Here is a 14089-nt window from a genome sequence, read left to right as displayed (position 1 = left end):
TATGGTGAGTTTCATGACCTGATAGTCGTGTTACGATCCGCATGGGCAGTAGCACTGGTCATTCACTGGAAAGATGACCCACGTGGTGCTAGTTCTGCTCGGCTTGTGGACGACGATTGTGGGTACGTCTTTACTTTGTACCAACGGTACTATTACGATTCATACCTATTTTGAAGAATTTCATTTGCATTTTTAATATATTCCTTTTCATATTGATTTCGTGCGTGGTGATATATATTAAAATATTCTAAAGGATCTGTGTGAGGTGGACGAATAATTAATAATCAAATTTCAAATATGCTTCAGAGTACATGCACACTTTTACTTACACTTTCCCATCACTTACAAGTGAACAATACGTGGAGACTTTTCACGGCAACCCTCCAGTATGCCATGACTGCCGTGCTGTCCCAGTCTCTAGTTCAGGTATCATGGAAGTTGGTGTATTTATTGCTAGTACCAAGCACTGCGACCTTGTATGTGGCACGGCAGTTTTACCTATGACCGCTTCCACGTTTACGTAACATACCGATTGACGTTTCGACAGTGCGGGAGAATCATTTCTTCCAAAAATCTTCACCAAATCTGACAAATCCCATTTCGGTACCTTCATTTCAACCGATATCTTCATATCAACTGATATCTTCATATCGACATGTAAATATCAATCCCTTCTGCAGTTATTGATCATAGTTTGCAAAACAACATCTCTGTCAACAATATGATGTTTCAATGAATTGTAAATACGGTATATTGGTGTCATTTTCATCAGGGAGTCAGGTGACAAAAGTCATATTGTAATTAAATGCATGTGATAATGTTATCTTTGTTAGATGGTGAGGTAAGATACTCTTTCAATTCTTAAAGAAAAGACATTCTCATGATGTATTTTCTAAATGGGTTTCGTGATTTTACTCAACTAAGCTAAGATCTAACAACTATTGTCTCTCTACTGAAGTATCGACTATGTCTTATGAATAAGTATTGTACCTCTCCGCTAGAATAATATACAATACTTACTGCATGCGTCAGATCTAAACTTTGTAATTATTGTACAATGTCGTTTCAAGCAAAAACGTCACTACATTATTCACAATACACATTCTTAATTGGAAAATAATATTTATAGTTTGTGTTTTGCGTTTTGCATTGTATTCAGTTTGCATACTGTATTCTAAATTCATAAATATAAACAAATCAATACCATAACCTTCGACAATCACAAGAAGGAAATTTTGTATAAACTGCACGTGGTTCTGATGACAGGTGGTGCGCAGTGCCTCATCAGTTGTGACTTTGAAGACGGTCTTTGCGGTTGGTCAGATTTGTCCAACTCGAGCTATGACTGGACAAGACACTCTGGTCCCACGGCAGATTTCACATCTGGACCTGACAATGACCATACATTCAAAGGTAGGATATTACAACGACACCGAAAGCTTCCGGAACACAAGGCTAACAATGATGTTTCACCAGCCTCTTAAACTTGCAGATGGGACTGGTCACTACGTGTATACGAGTGGCCAGAGGGCAGCCAGGTCTTCAGTGGCACAACTAAGAAGTAGTACAGTCATCCTTACATCCAGTGTCAACTTAACGTTTTGGTACCACATGAACGGTAACGGTATCGGCAACGTGTCATTAATCAGAGAGGACAACGATACTGACGACGGTATTGTTTTGTGGTCACGTCATGGGCGACAAGGTTTCAACTGGTTGGAGTCCCACATCACTCTAGACCCAGGGACATTTCAGGTACGGCCCATTATAGACATCGGGGTCTGAAACCCAGAGTTGGCTGGAACACTTTTATAATGTTATATATTAGTTTTCCTGATAAATTAAAAGCTGGGCGTGTTCTGGCCTAAAATGGTCTCATGGTGCAATGAAATGAAAAGAGGGTAGCCTAAATATGTGTTTGTTTGCACGACCTTCTGTTCATTCATATTTTATGGTACTTTACAGGAGTACTTTGAAACAAAGATGACATTAAAACACCATTAAGGAGAATAAATTCAACCTACCTGTATAACTGTGAGAAAGTAATCTATAAAGTGATCAGTGCACTTTCAATAACGTCAAATAACAATAACGGGCTTATATTGAGAACAGCACCTCGCTAGTGGTTCAATGTGCGCTTCCCTGTCACATGTAATTACACAGTCAACTCTTCCACCTCCCAGCTTCAGTTCGAGTCGACTGTATCCCACCCCTACGGCAGCGACATGGCGCTAGACGATATCAGGCTATGGTCAGAACCACATGGTAAGATTGATTATGCCACCATTCTTCTACTCATCAATTAGTCGAGACAAATACACTTCATTTATCTCACATTTCTTTGTTTATACAGAATACCCGTCTAATCATAGTAAGGATGCAACACTTGATGATTCTATGTTGAATTGATTCACTGCCTCTAGTTGCCAGGACAAGATCACCGCCAACTTCAACGACTGAAACTACACAGATGTCAACGCCGGGAATGTCCACGACGACGGTGTTGAACTGCAACGTCCAGGGCCCTGCTGGGTTGCTGATGTCGGGGTCGTGTGACTTCGAGACTAACGGGACATGCGGCTATACGTCCTCTAGGGGGCCTCTACAGTGGGGATTAACACATGGGAAGAAGGGCTACTTATATGTAATACCAGGGGACCACGGCACCGGAACAGGTACTGCAACTCACATTCAAAATACACCTGTTTAGTTTAACCTTTCAAATTCCGGTACAGATGTCACGTCTGCCACGTCAGTAGGTAGCGCCTAAGGTGACGTAATTCCAGCTGCGTCCTGAGTTGTGGCGGTGTTCACAGGTTCGAATCCCAGGTTCAAACCGATAACGGTCATTAAACATCGTCATTCGTGATCCTGCCTTAAGCCAATGTGATACTACACGTTCTGAAAGGCATTAAACGTTGTCCACCACATTAATAATGTGTCATTGCCACTGGAGATTTGACGGCTTTGAGCGACTTCTGTAGCACAAACATATGCGATATTAAAAATGTCAGCATCGTGTTTTATAGTTTGTGGGATTAGAATTAAGACGTAAGCCTGCTGCCATTTGAAATTCGACATAGTCTGACCGTAACTTACATAGGTTCTATTACAATCTGTAGTTCCGATCTGGATCTATGTTCAACATTAACATGAAGGTATGTTAGTACAAATAGACCGCCAGTTTTAGCGAGTTGGCTCTGCGCAACACATGTGGGAGACCACTCACGTTTGTGACCGATGGTCGTGTCTCTGACACCGTTACTAATATCTGATCTACTCATTGTATGTGTTCAGAAATAGAACATGTTGTACACGCTGTTGTACTGACATTGAACGTGCACAATTGGGTTATCGGTGGCCAATATTGCGTGCCTCAATCTTTTCAGAAGCAATCTTACTTCTTTTTCGGTTACATTTGATTACTGAACTGAAGTAGATACCTGATCTTAATCCTTTTTGTCCAATCAGAATCAAGTTGTAGTCGTTGCCATGGTAGAACGTCATCTATATCATATACATTACATGACTTAATTCAACAAACTCTTTATTCCTCTCCCAAGGGAATTACATGTACCTTGCCACTGACAACATCTCAAGCCGAGCCGAGGATATGGCCAGGCTTACGTCGCCAGCCCTCGGACTGAACACATATGTCTGTCTTCAGTTCGCCTATATTATAACATCCGGGGACCCCAACACCCTCACCGTCTACGCAGAGACGTCAGGACAACGGCGTCCAATAGCTTCGGTCACAACTCATGGAATGACGTCTTGGAGAGTGAGAGAAAATATCACGCTGTGTGCTGATGCATCAACTAAGGTACGCAATAATTCTATTCATGAACATGAGATTGCACTGTAGCTATATATGAAACAGGTATATAATGTTGAAAGGAAAGCAAATTTAGGTGTTAAGTTTAAAACATGATGTATAACACATTTTGAGAATGTAGCAAATTAGAAGTAAGTGTTGTTAAGGACATGTACTTTAGAAGATTACAAAACTAATAGCTGTGAAACCAAACCATGGATGTACCGTTTCATGTGTGCTTCTGTTCTAGATTGTATTCGAGGGTACAAAGAAAAGCCATGCATCTTTCATAGGTTTAGATGACATCAACGTAACAAGTGGTGCTTGTGAGTTCATTTCAGGTATGTCTTGAAAAATATCAAGCAATATTACCTTGGCCGGAAACTCAATTATCCTGTGTTTCGTTAGATTTAGTAATACAGTTGCGTTATAATACACGCCAAGAACCCATTCGCCACGATAGTGACGTTACCAGCACCATATAATTCGAGAACTCTAATGAGGTCCATGATTCCTCGTACTATGCAACAATCAAAATGTCTTCACTTCAACACAGCTCTACTTCCTTAATCACGGCACATTACATGATATCATATATAGGTACTCTTACCTGAAAAGGATACCTTCTGGGTACATTTACGAGAAGACTTTAATGTTATGTTTGAGTCAATTCGCAAAAGAAAAACATTCAAGAACAGTGTCAGTTGACACCCCAAGCAAAGGTGTTGCAGAATTGGTCCAGTGCATTATCTTCATAGAGTGCATAATAAATACTCTTGATTGTCGAGGATGTGTGCAATGCTGTGCATTGTATGTGATTAAGTTCCAATCTTTTTTCGCTAATAATTTGTTTTACACTTCTGTTTCTCTTCATGTAAACAAATATTCCTTGAATTCAATACGTTAAGTAGTTCTGCGACTATCCATCTGATTCCCATGTTGTGTCTCTAAATAGGTAACAGCAGCTCTAGCCATACTACCAGTCACCAGTCATCAATCGTAACATCCACAACCTCCTCAGCCAGCACGTGGAGCTCCTCCACGTCCATTGCCCACACAACCATTGCTCCAACAGAGGGTGGTCAAACACTTGTCCCCCAATCTAGTTCGGTGTCATCTTCAGTTGCCTCGACGAGGGGTCAGATAAGTGTCTTGCTATCTCCATCTTCATCACCTTCGAGTCAGGCTCCTCCCACCCAACTGACTGGACACAGTTTTCCATATACTGAAGAAACGTCCCGTGAGACGACCCAAGCTTCTTCTGTTCAACAATCAGAAATGTCATCTTCACCAACAAAGTATTCAGCATCACTAGGAGCAAATGTGTCGGTATCAGACAGCTCTTCCCCAGCAACCTCCTCCACAGAAGGAAACTCTGCGACAACGGAGGAAACTGTTATGGCTGAAATCCGTACGACGTCGTGTCAAGATAACGTTACTACTATTCCCGAGGTGACATCAACAGTAAGTGAACTATCCACTGCATCTGAAAACTCCAGCAACAATAAAGGTTCTAGTGCTCAGACATCTCCGTCAATCACATCCAGGACACCTCTTCCTAGAACCACTACTCCTTTTACCAAAAAGCGCGAGCAGTCCTCCCAAGGTGGACTATCCTACGATGACAAAGTTGTGGTCATCATTGTTGCATGTGGTGCGTTCGTAATCGCTGTTGTTATCATCACGGTATGGAGACTACATGCGAGGCGAAAGTTGCATCTTTCTGACATTCCGAGTACTTTGGACACGAACATTGAGCTGCAAGCAAAGGTATACACACACAATACTCACTTGTAGGACCAGCTGCTTCTTCACTGAACGTTACCGGAATATTGGAACAACACCCACTCGGCCTGTTTATAGACGTGGGGACTAATGGTGATTAATGGTGACAAAAATATGACTATGTCCCAGGTTTGTTTCCTTTTCATCAGTATTATTTTGGTTGTTTCACATCCACCTGAAAGTAGACGAGTCTGGAGCAGGCAAGCCCGTGGTTGACAGTCTGAGCAACGCCCCATGCTGCAGGGGTACAATGAGAGGAGCAGGCAGGCAAGTCGCCCAGATATATATTTGGCCGCCTCTTTCGATAACTATATGTTACTGGGGACAGTTCTAACACGGACCCCCAGGTTACTTGTGGTAGACATTTCCAAGGGAATAAAAACCTCTATGTGCGGGCTGTTCGCTTGAAACTGGCACAGCTGGCACCATTGAACATATTTTCATTTATATTATTTCATGTCTGTTAATCTCACTATAGCAAATCAGTCAAATAAAGAGCACCTAAAGAATGTCACGTCTTTTGTGTACAAGTCGGATGTCAGGTACACATGCACCATTGAACCACAATGGTTTCATATCTAGGTTTTATACAGTTCTCAGTTTAGCGATGGGTGAGTGAGCATGAACATGCCGACAGCTAGAGTTTTGAAAGTACCTCAGGTCCGAATGAAACGGTTCACTCCCATTATGAGAGCCGAAATGGGGTAAATGGGGTAAAATAATGGACTTCTCCAGTCGCCATCTGGATACTCTGCGTATTCCTACATGAAAAATTGTCTAATACTTCCGGTGTATTATTGTTCGTACACTTTTTTCACAACAATACATAATCATAGACAATACCTTACCACTAAACATGTTCTGATGTTCACTGCACAACTTTCATAATCAGAGACAACACCTTACCACGAAACATGGTCTGATATCTACCCCCCACCCCCCACCCCCCACCCCACAAGAACATTCAGTACTGCGACTAACGAATTTTTATTAGCGGACAACAGTTTGAAACATATGAGTAGTCTCCCTTCGTTTATCGCTGCAGCTACCTACTAATGTACGAAAATCGAAAACAGTCACTTGTTATTTTAGTGAGAATGACTTAAACCAAGCATAGTTATAGCAAGTAGGTAACAATTTAGGTGCCAACCGTGTTCCTACCAAGATATCGTCGGTGTATCATGGTAGGAACGCGGTGTTTAGCTGGTTAAACTATTTCCAAGTGGGGTGGCATATCATCATTCAAAATGTAGTGTGGTGTATTTGGTTGTAGGAACACAGTGCCACGGAAAAGTGAAAAAAAACGGCTATTCCGGATCACTGCGACGTACATTAACCCAAGAAACTGTAAATCTCAATGGATTTCTTCACTCAATCTCTCATTTTAAAGCCGAGACAGTGCTCTTTAATGTGATATATTTTGTTTTACTTGATCTCAACAAAACGTTTACTTGCGCGTCTGGAAACGAGGATACCTATCATCGCGTAATTTCTCGTTGGCACGTCAGGAAGAGGTAACTCATTCGAAACAGCCCATCTCAAATAAGAATAGAATCAAGCTGCTTCAAGTTAACAAACCATTGCATGCATATACCTTTCACTTGTAAAAAGCAACAAAAATCTTCTCTACATCTGCCATATTTTTGGAGAAATGAGCAATTTATGGAACCACATGATTAAGTCAGTTCCGGATCACCAGAAAATAGGGATCACCTCAAAACTGTCAACCACCAAAAAAATGTTAAGTACTGTTGAAACAAAGTAATATGTTTCACAATGTTAGTCCAGTTCCTTTTATTCAAAATATACAATCACTCAATGGTCTGTCTTTGATGTTCTTTGCACAAAATAGATACATAAAACGTTTTGGTCTCCATTTCACCAAAACGTAATTTACGCTACAGAACAGTCTGCCAGGTAAAGGGTTATGAATATTGGAAATAACCAACTTGACAATACTTTAGGTTGAACTTGTTTTTTTTTCAAGTCATATTATATATATTTTTATAACTTGGTGCATTTTAGTAAGGTAGGACTCACTACAAGTGCCAAGCAGTCTTGCAGGGTCATTCATGCAAATTCTTGATGTTGGTGACGGCGTGTTTGCTGAACCAGCTGGAGAACCTGTTCCAAGTTTTTCCCCTTTGGCCTGGTGCACCAGGAGAGAAAGGAGGAGGCATGGTCATACCATGTCGTTACGTTATTAACCACGGCAACAGAAAGTGAGCTTTTAAGACTGGGTTATTTTGTCTTGTTGTACTTTACAAGTCAAAGTCGCTTGTAAAAGTCACGACAAAATATTATATATCAATACTGAAGAGATCAGTACCATAAACCATGTATGTATAATCCCAAGAGAATATTTCTAAGCCCCCAATGGTACCTGGAATCATGATTCTGGAATGTGTTGTTGTGGACAGCAAGTGTTAAACCTATCTACCAAGCGGATGCTGTTATCAACTGTAATGTTTGTTAATTATTCGTTTATCAAACATTATGAATATTGTTAATGCATCTATTCAATTAAACGCATGTTACTCTTTAACACTGACCCCTTTTGCCCCAAACGAACATCAATAACTGAACACTGCGTTGTTATGTCACATGATCAGGAATACCCTGAAATGATTCAGAAAGGCCATAATGGCGGAGGCTTTCTTTTGCGATATTTCTTAACTTAATCAGGACTATATAAATTTCACATTTCGGTGTGAGTAACATGAAACATTGCTCAGACAGAAATTGCCCTTCAGATATATTTTTGCGGAGGTGTTTTGCAGTCAGTGTTTCGTTAGTGATGAATTGCATTTCCTGTTGTATTAAATCGGTACGCTTAATGTTTCAGAATTTACGGCGTAACAGTGCGGAAACATTAAGATTATCCCACAGCAGTGCCACTGTGATTGTGTAGTTCATTCCTGCAGTTTTCTAGATCCTTGTTAGGGTATTCATTCATTTCAGTGCATTCAGTATTACTAAGGGTTGGACACTTTGTATTGACCTGTCACATTTTGTATGGTGTTGTATTAACACCTTTGATTCAGTTCTTTGTCATATCCAGGAGAATGGAATCAGAAACAGCCTCTACTTCAAAAATCCAAGAATGTAGTGAAAAGAAGCAGGAAAAAACATCACCAGAGAGAAGCTGGAGAGTCATATCTCCCTTGAAGAGGCTGCCATCCCAGCCTGGCAGCATGAGGCTCTTTTCACCAGTTGATAGTGACCAGGAGCTCAATGACTTGGAAGTTGAAAATGCTTTTGGAGATGGTAAGTGTAATGATTTATTACCATCCTCAAATTTATGGTTTTCGATGGCACACTTTCAGTAAGAACATTTACACGCACATGCAAACTGAGATGTCTAATAGGACATAATGGGGTGGTGCGGTAGCCTAGTGGTTAAAGTGTTTGCTCATCACCCTGAAGGTCCCAGTTAGATTCTTCACATAGGTACATACAATGTGTGAAGCTCATTTCTTTGTCCCCTGTCGGGATATTGTTTGAATATTGCTGAAAGCAGCATAAAACCCCTTCTCACTCACTCACTCATTCGTCATTAACTGATTTCAAGATAAATTTGTGGTGTCAGAAATATTGAGATTTAATGGGTTCCATCAAAGAACTTACTTTTGGCTAATACATTGGATTTTTTGCTTGAAGTATATATGTTGAGTTCTAATTTTGGAGATGTATGCATTGTTTGGTTTCGAAATGTCACATGTAGCTGCACACCGTCAGCATATGTAGCAACATTAAGGATGGGTATGGCAAACTTGACACCAAAGGAGGAAAAGGATACCAGTTGCATGATAATGGTACTTGAATTTTAGTTCCCTTCAAATTCTGTTAAATTTATGACAGTGCTACTAACAAAGAAATACATGAATCAAGTATTCTTTCCATTAATAGAAATTTTTATTATGTTGCTTCTATTTTCATGTTTTAAAAACCAAGGTTAGGCCCTTTTATCAACAACATTGTTCTGTCTGAAATAGTTTACTATGTGATTTTTAACCTTTCTTCATGCTGATTATTTTCCTGTATTTTGTTTGAAGGAGTGGAACCTGACTCAAGCCAGTCACTCTTGTCACCATCCAAAGCAAGGAGATATGAGACTCCAGGAAAACTCAACCTATCACCTTTTAGGGTATGTCAGTATAAGAAAGTATTTAAAGTATACCTTGTCACTGTTTACATGTGCTAATGTAGGTCATACATATATTCGTCCCACACAAAAAGTCAAGAGGTTTAAGTGTTCACTCTTCATGCCTCAGAGGCCTGGGTTCAAATCCCCACATCGGTACAAGATATGAAGCCAATTTCTTCTGCCCCTGACCGTAATGTTGCTAGAATATTGCTTAAAAGGTGCAAAACCATACTTGCTCAGTCACACACTAAAAGTCAAGGCTATTCTGCTAGCTACTTGTGCTCCCCGCCAACTGAAAGTAAAGTCACGGGCTTGCCACATGCTCCTGCTCCTGTCATGTTTCAGGAGTCCTTTGTCAGTTGACTACTGGAGAAACACAAAGAGACAATTTGAGTTCCTTCAAATGCAGATTACAATATGACCAGTGATTAATTACTGTTTTTGACATTTGCAGCCTTCAACGGTGATGACCAACCTCCATCGTGGCAATGTTCAGACTATGACACCCTCCATTGTAGAACGTGAGCCCCAGTATTTTTACCATCGAATTTAATAACTTGAAAAGGGGTGAAATTCTGTTTTGCCTTAGTATATCTCTAATGATAGACAAACAGACAGGTGTTAGAAGCTAGGGAGTATCATCTGGCAGTAGTTAATAATGGTGAATTAGATTAAAATGACACAACAGCAGTGACAATCTACACCACTTTGAAGCTTGTGGATCCAAACTGTAGTTTGAATACTTAATATGAAGCTATAGACAACTCTGTTTAGTCCAACTAAATGTGGGAGATTTTATTGATTACCAAACACAACACACGTTCCAGACATGAGCATCCATCAGATGTCAGCCCAGGGGGAGCTCGTTATGCTGCAGCAGGAAATTCAGGAGGGTGAGACTGACACATGAGTAAATATCCTGTACTAACCCATCGTTTTGGAAAGTCTGTCATATCAGTCAAGGGTTTGAAGTTCAATAACGTTTCAGATCATGTTTTAAGTCATTTGTGGGGGCCAAAGCTAATATTCCTGAGAAATAAAGCTCTTATTCATGTTTAGTATGTTTTCAAATGATGATAGAAAGTACAATATTGACCTGTTTGCCTTGAGGTTGATCCTGATAGTACTCCATGCCTACTTGGATTGGTGTATGTTCCTGTGTGAGATGTTGCTGTTACTGCTGCAGGCTCGGACATCAACAAACTGGATGAACAGGGACTAACCGCACTTCACTGGGCTTGTGCCAATGGTCAGATGCCAACCATGGAATTTCTTGTACAGAGTGGAGCAGACATCAACCTGTCTGGCAACCATGGGGAGAATGCCCTCCTACTGTCCAGCTGCTATGGTTACAAGGAGATTGTAAAGTATTTACTTCAGCTTGGCATGGATGTCAACTGTACAGATGAGGTATGTCAGTTGAAAAGAATCTGTATTGGGAGATGTGACATCATAATTGGGCATTTGGTATCATTCCCCGAGTGGAGATACTCCCTGCATACCCCCGCCGTGATATCGCTGGAATATTGCTAAAAGTGGCGTAAAACCAAACTCACTCACTCCCTGCATACCTTGTCTGTCACAACATTGCCTTTCACTAGCATGTGCATTTGTTCAAATCGTTCATTCCTTAATTTCCATCCAGTCGTTATTTTCTGCTTGACAATACTGTTAAGTGAAGCATTTGACGTTTTAGAGTGGCAGCACTGCCCTGATGTATGCAGCCTATAACAACCACCCAGCCTGCATCACAGCCCTGCTAGAGTATGGGGCAGACATCACTGCCACCAATGAGGACATGCTGACAGCCTTCGATCTCACTATTGGACAGGATCACAAGTTAGGTATGTGCAGTTCATCTGGGCTGTCAGATTTTCATCATGTGTTCACCAAACAAATTTAGTTAAAGTGACACCCATTTAACCAAGCATCAAGTTTGACCACACAGTGATGCTGGGGACCAGTGCTAACTCAGAATTCACAGGACTGGTGGCCAGCTATATACCATTCTATGGCATCAGTTGGACTGCACAGTACTAACTATGGAAACAACACTGAGCACAGTTAATGATGATCTGAGTAATCCATTCAGTTGTAAACTAAATGATCCTGTTCACAAATACATGTAGTTTCTAATCAATATTTATGATCAAGTTAAGAGTGCAGAGGTAAATTCCAGCAGTATGGTATTTGGTACAATACTGACATGGAACTACACTATCTATTGATGTTACACTGTGCTCTACCACTACCAGTTATATCCTCTCTCCTTCAGCTCAACACGCCATAGAGAAGCACATGCTGTCAATGTTCGAGGGACTGACATGACAACACGAGGTGGATACTACACCATGCCCCTTCCATGCTTGTGACTGTGTCCTCCAGTGACTGGCTTGTTGGTGCCAGCCCCTACCCCAAGATACTGGGTCTGTCAGCGCTACATGTATCTTGGCAGAACACAAACACTGCCTTCATCATGTGAAGATGAAGTGTTAGAAGATGATGCTGAATGCTAAAAATAACACACAACAGTTTCTGTGTCATAAGGATTTACTGAAATAAAGTCCTGTCAATATAAACAGATGTATGTAACAATGGAATGTTCCACATATGAAGGACATAGTGAGCTGACAAGCTCCACACAGTGTCTCAAACAGAGTGGCAACAAAATAGCTGACTCATGAAAAAATACTGAACATTTGTTATGCCAGGGGACCTTTTCAGAATGAAACGAAACTCCATCAAGCCAAAACTAATACATTTTCAGTTTGTTCATAATCAGATGAAACTAGTAGCTTCACAATCAACAATGTTTAATTCATCCTATATTTTAGAGATGCTTTAGATTGAAAAAGAATTTTTTCAATACACTGTCCAAACAGACTTGTTAAGTAAGCCTGAACAGTAAAAATTCCAATCGGTCTCTAACTTTCTTGACATCCTTTCTGCTCTAAACCCAGAACAGGTAAGCCGAAAAGGGCGAGAGAGAGAGCGTGCATGTGCGCGAACTCACTTGAGCAGGTTATTTCTGTAATTCCTGTGATGTGTCATCAATTACTAAACCACATTTTGTCCAAGCCCCGTGGAAGTACCTTACCAATTACCATAGACGAATGCAGAGATGTCGTGAAAGCCAACTGACGAGTGCCAGGTATCATATATTTGCCCCAGAAAGTATGATGGGCACTGAGAAAGTTGACCAGTAAACCTACAGAACAAGTATATCATGTAGTAGATCTAACCAGGGATTACAAATGTGAGCAGTGCAAGTATCTGATGAAGCCAGTATATCACATATAACATTTTCTCACCACGTCAAATCATCACAACCCTGATTGTCTAAACAAATGAAAACAAAGCATCCTTAATTTAACACCCCCCTCCCTCCCTCCCCCAGAATCTCACATGAGCAACATGGTGATTGTGACAAGGATGCTTTCACTTCCATACTTAGTTCAATACACTGTAAAACACTCTGATCCTACTGTGGCGATGTACACTGAGTTAACTGCGGCACCTTGCACATTATGAGTTGTTCACTGGTCACGAGAGGGGTGTGGGTTGATGTACCCTCAATGTTGGTTTATATTCCCCACACCCTTAGGCACATCAACCCTAGGCCCTGAGGGACCTATGTACTACGCATTTATCTTAGAAATCACCTCCATGTTAATTCTGAACTGTTCCAAGCATGGGTATTGGATTGTACACTTCAGCCAACCTTTGTGAATCAAACGATTCGAATATTGCATCTTGATGTTTTTTCCTGCAGGGATTGTCCTAATAAAATCAGTGCGGTGTAATTCCCCTTCTTAATATTCACAGGGACTACATTTGAATGTTTTGTCAAAATCTATTTATTGGAATGCGAAGCAAATCTTTTCGTAGTCATCACTAGATTTTGCATGTCACAGAAAAGCAATTTTAGAGTTATCACCCTTCCATCTATTTGTATTCGCAAAAGATTGGTAATTTCCATGCATCATGTGTGATTCATTGTTGTTTGAGATTAAGAAATATTGTACTACCACCATGTAATGAATAAGTTGCCATTAGCAGCAGGGAACATTGCAATGTACCCCATTTGTAAGAGGGCTACACTGAAAATAATAGAAGAGCGCTTTGCCAATCAGAAAACGACATTTAAGTGTGAGGTAAGATAAAATGAAATGTCGGCGCCAGTTTCAGGTACCAGTCGATGATACTGAGCACAGCACCATACCACGCAAAATATCACATTTGGCTTGCACACAATCCCTTCAACCAACATTGTAAATGCTTAAAGTTTCAAATTTACACATATTTCAAAGCCAAATGTCAAACATTAAATAAGACAGCATGCT

General features: G+C 40.6%; 2 protein-coding genes across 6 annotated transcripts; both read left to right on the top strand.

Annotated features, from left to right (window-relative positions):
* The first annotated feature begins 6 nt into the window (after nucleotides 1-6).
* On the top strand, nucleotides 7-6110 carry LOC137276882 (uncharacterized). Its single transcript, XM_067808530.1, has 8 exons — nucleotides 7-122; nucleotides 1267-1413; nucleotides 1493-1755; nucleotides 2184-2265; nucleotides 2424-2675; nucleotides 3564-3823; nucleotides 4065-4155; nucleotides 4770-6110. Exons 1-8 carry the CDS (start codon nucleotides 74-76, stop codon nucleotides 5609-5611), a joined length of 1986 nt encoding a protein of 661 aa, XP_067664631.1. The 5' UTR covers nucleotides 7-73; the 3' UTR covers nucleotides 5612-6110.
* Nucleotides 6111-6618: 508 nt separating this feature from the next.
* LOC137278118 (ankyrin repeat family A protein 2-like) lies at nucleotides 6619-12672 on the top strand. Of its 5 annotated transcripts, none has more exons than XM_067810253.1 (9): nucleotides 6620-7113; nucleotides 7625-7821; nucleotides 8661-8866; nucleotides 9655-9746; nucleotides 10201-10267; nucleotides 10574-10639; nucleotides 10933-11156; nucleotides 11443-11590; nucleotides 12022-12329. In XM_067810253.1, the coding sequence occupies exons 2-9, from the start codon at nucleotides 7685-7687 to the stop codon at nucleotides 12072-12074; spliced, it is 993 nt and encodes a 330-aa protein (XP_067666354.1). In that variant the 5' UTR covers nucleotides 6620-7113; nucleotides 7625-7684; the 3' UTR covers nucleotides 12075-12329. The 5 variants fall into 5 exon arrangements, with proteins under 5 accessions (XP_067666358.1, XP_067666354.1, XP_067666353.1 ...); XM_067810254.1 differs by having other exon boundaries at nucleotides 6631-6725; XM_067810257.1 differs by lacking the exon at nucleotides 7625-7821 and having other exon boundaries at nucleotides 6619-6725.
* Nucleotides 12673-14089: the final 1417 nt, after the last annotated feature.

This window comes from Haliotis asinina, chromosome 3 (assembly GCF_037392515.1).
Source record: "Haliotis asinina isolate JCU_RB_2024 chromosome 3, JCU_Hal_asi_v2, whole genome shotgun sequence".
In the NCBI taxonomy this organism is placed as follows: Eukaryota; Metazoa; Mollusca; class Gastropoda; order Lepetellida; family Haliotidae; genus Haliotis; species Haliotis asinina.
The sequence above is the reverse complement of the archived record's forward strand: the minus strand, read 5'-3'. Positions and strand labels throughout refer to the sequence as shown.

Coding starts and splice junctions, on each gene's coding strand:
- LOC137276882 (XM_067808530.1), top strand. CDS start 74: ATGACCCACGTGGTGCTAGTTCTGCTCGGCTTGTGGACGACGATTGTG. Junction 123..1,266: donor CTTGTGGACGACGATTGTGG/GTACGTCTTTAC, acceptor TTCTGATGACAG/GTGGTGCGCAGTGCCTCATC. Junction 3,824..4,064: donor GTGCTGATGCATCAACTAAG/GTACGCAATAAT, acceptor CTTCTGTTCTAG/ATTGTATTCGAGGGTACAAA.
- LOC137278118 (XM_067810252.1), top strand. CDS start 7,685: ATGTTGGTGACGGCGTGTTTGCTGAACCAGCTGGAGAACCTGTTCCAA. Junction 8,867..9,654: donor TGAAAATGCTTTTGGAGATG/GTAAGTGTAATG, acceptor TTTTGTTTGAAG/GAGTGGAACCTGACTCAAGC. Junction 9,747..10,200: donor TCAACCTATCACCTTTTAGG/GTATGTCAGTAT, acceptor TGACATTTGCAG/CCTTCAACGGTGATGACCAA.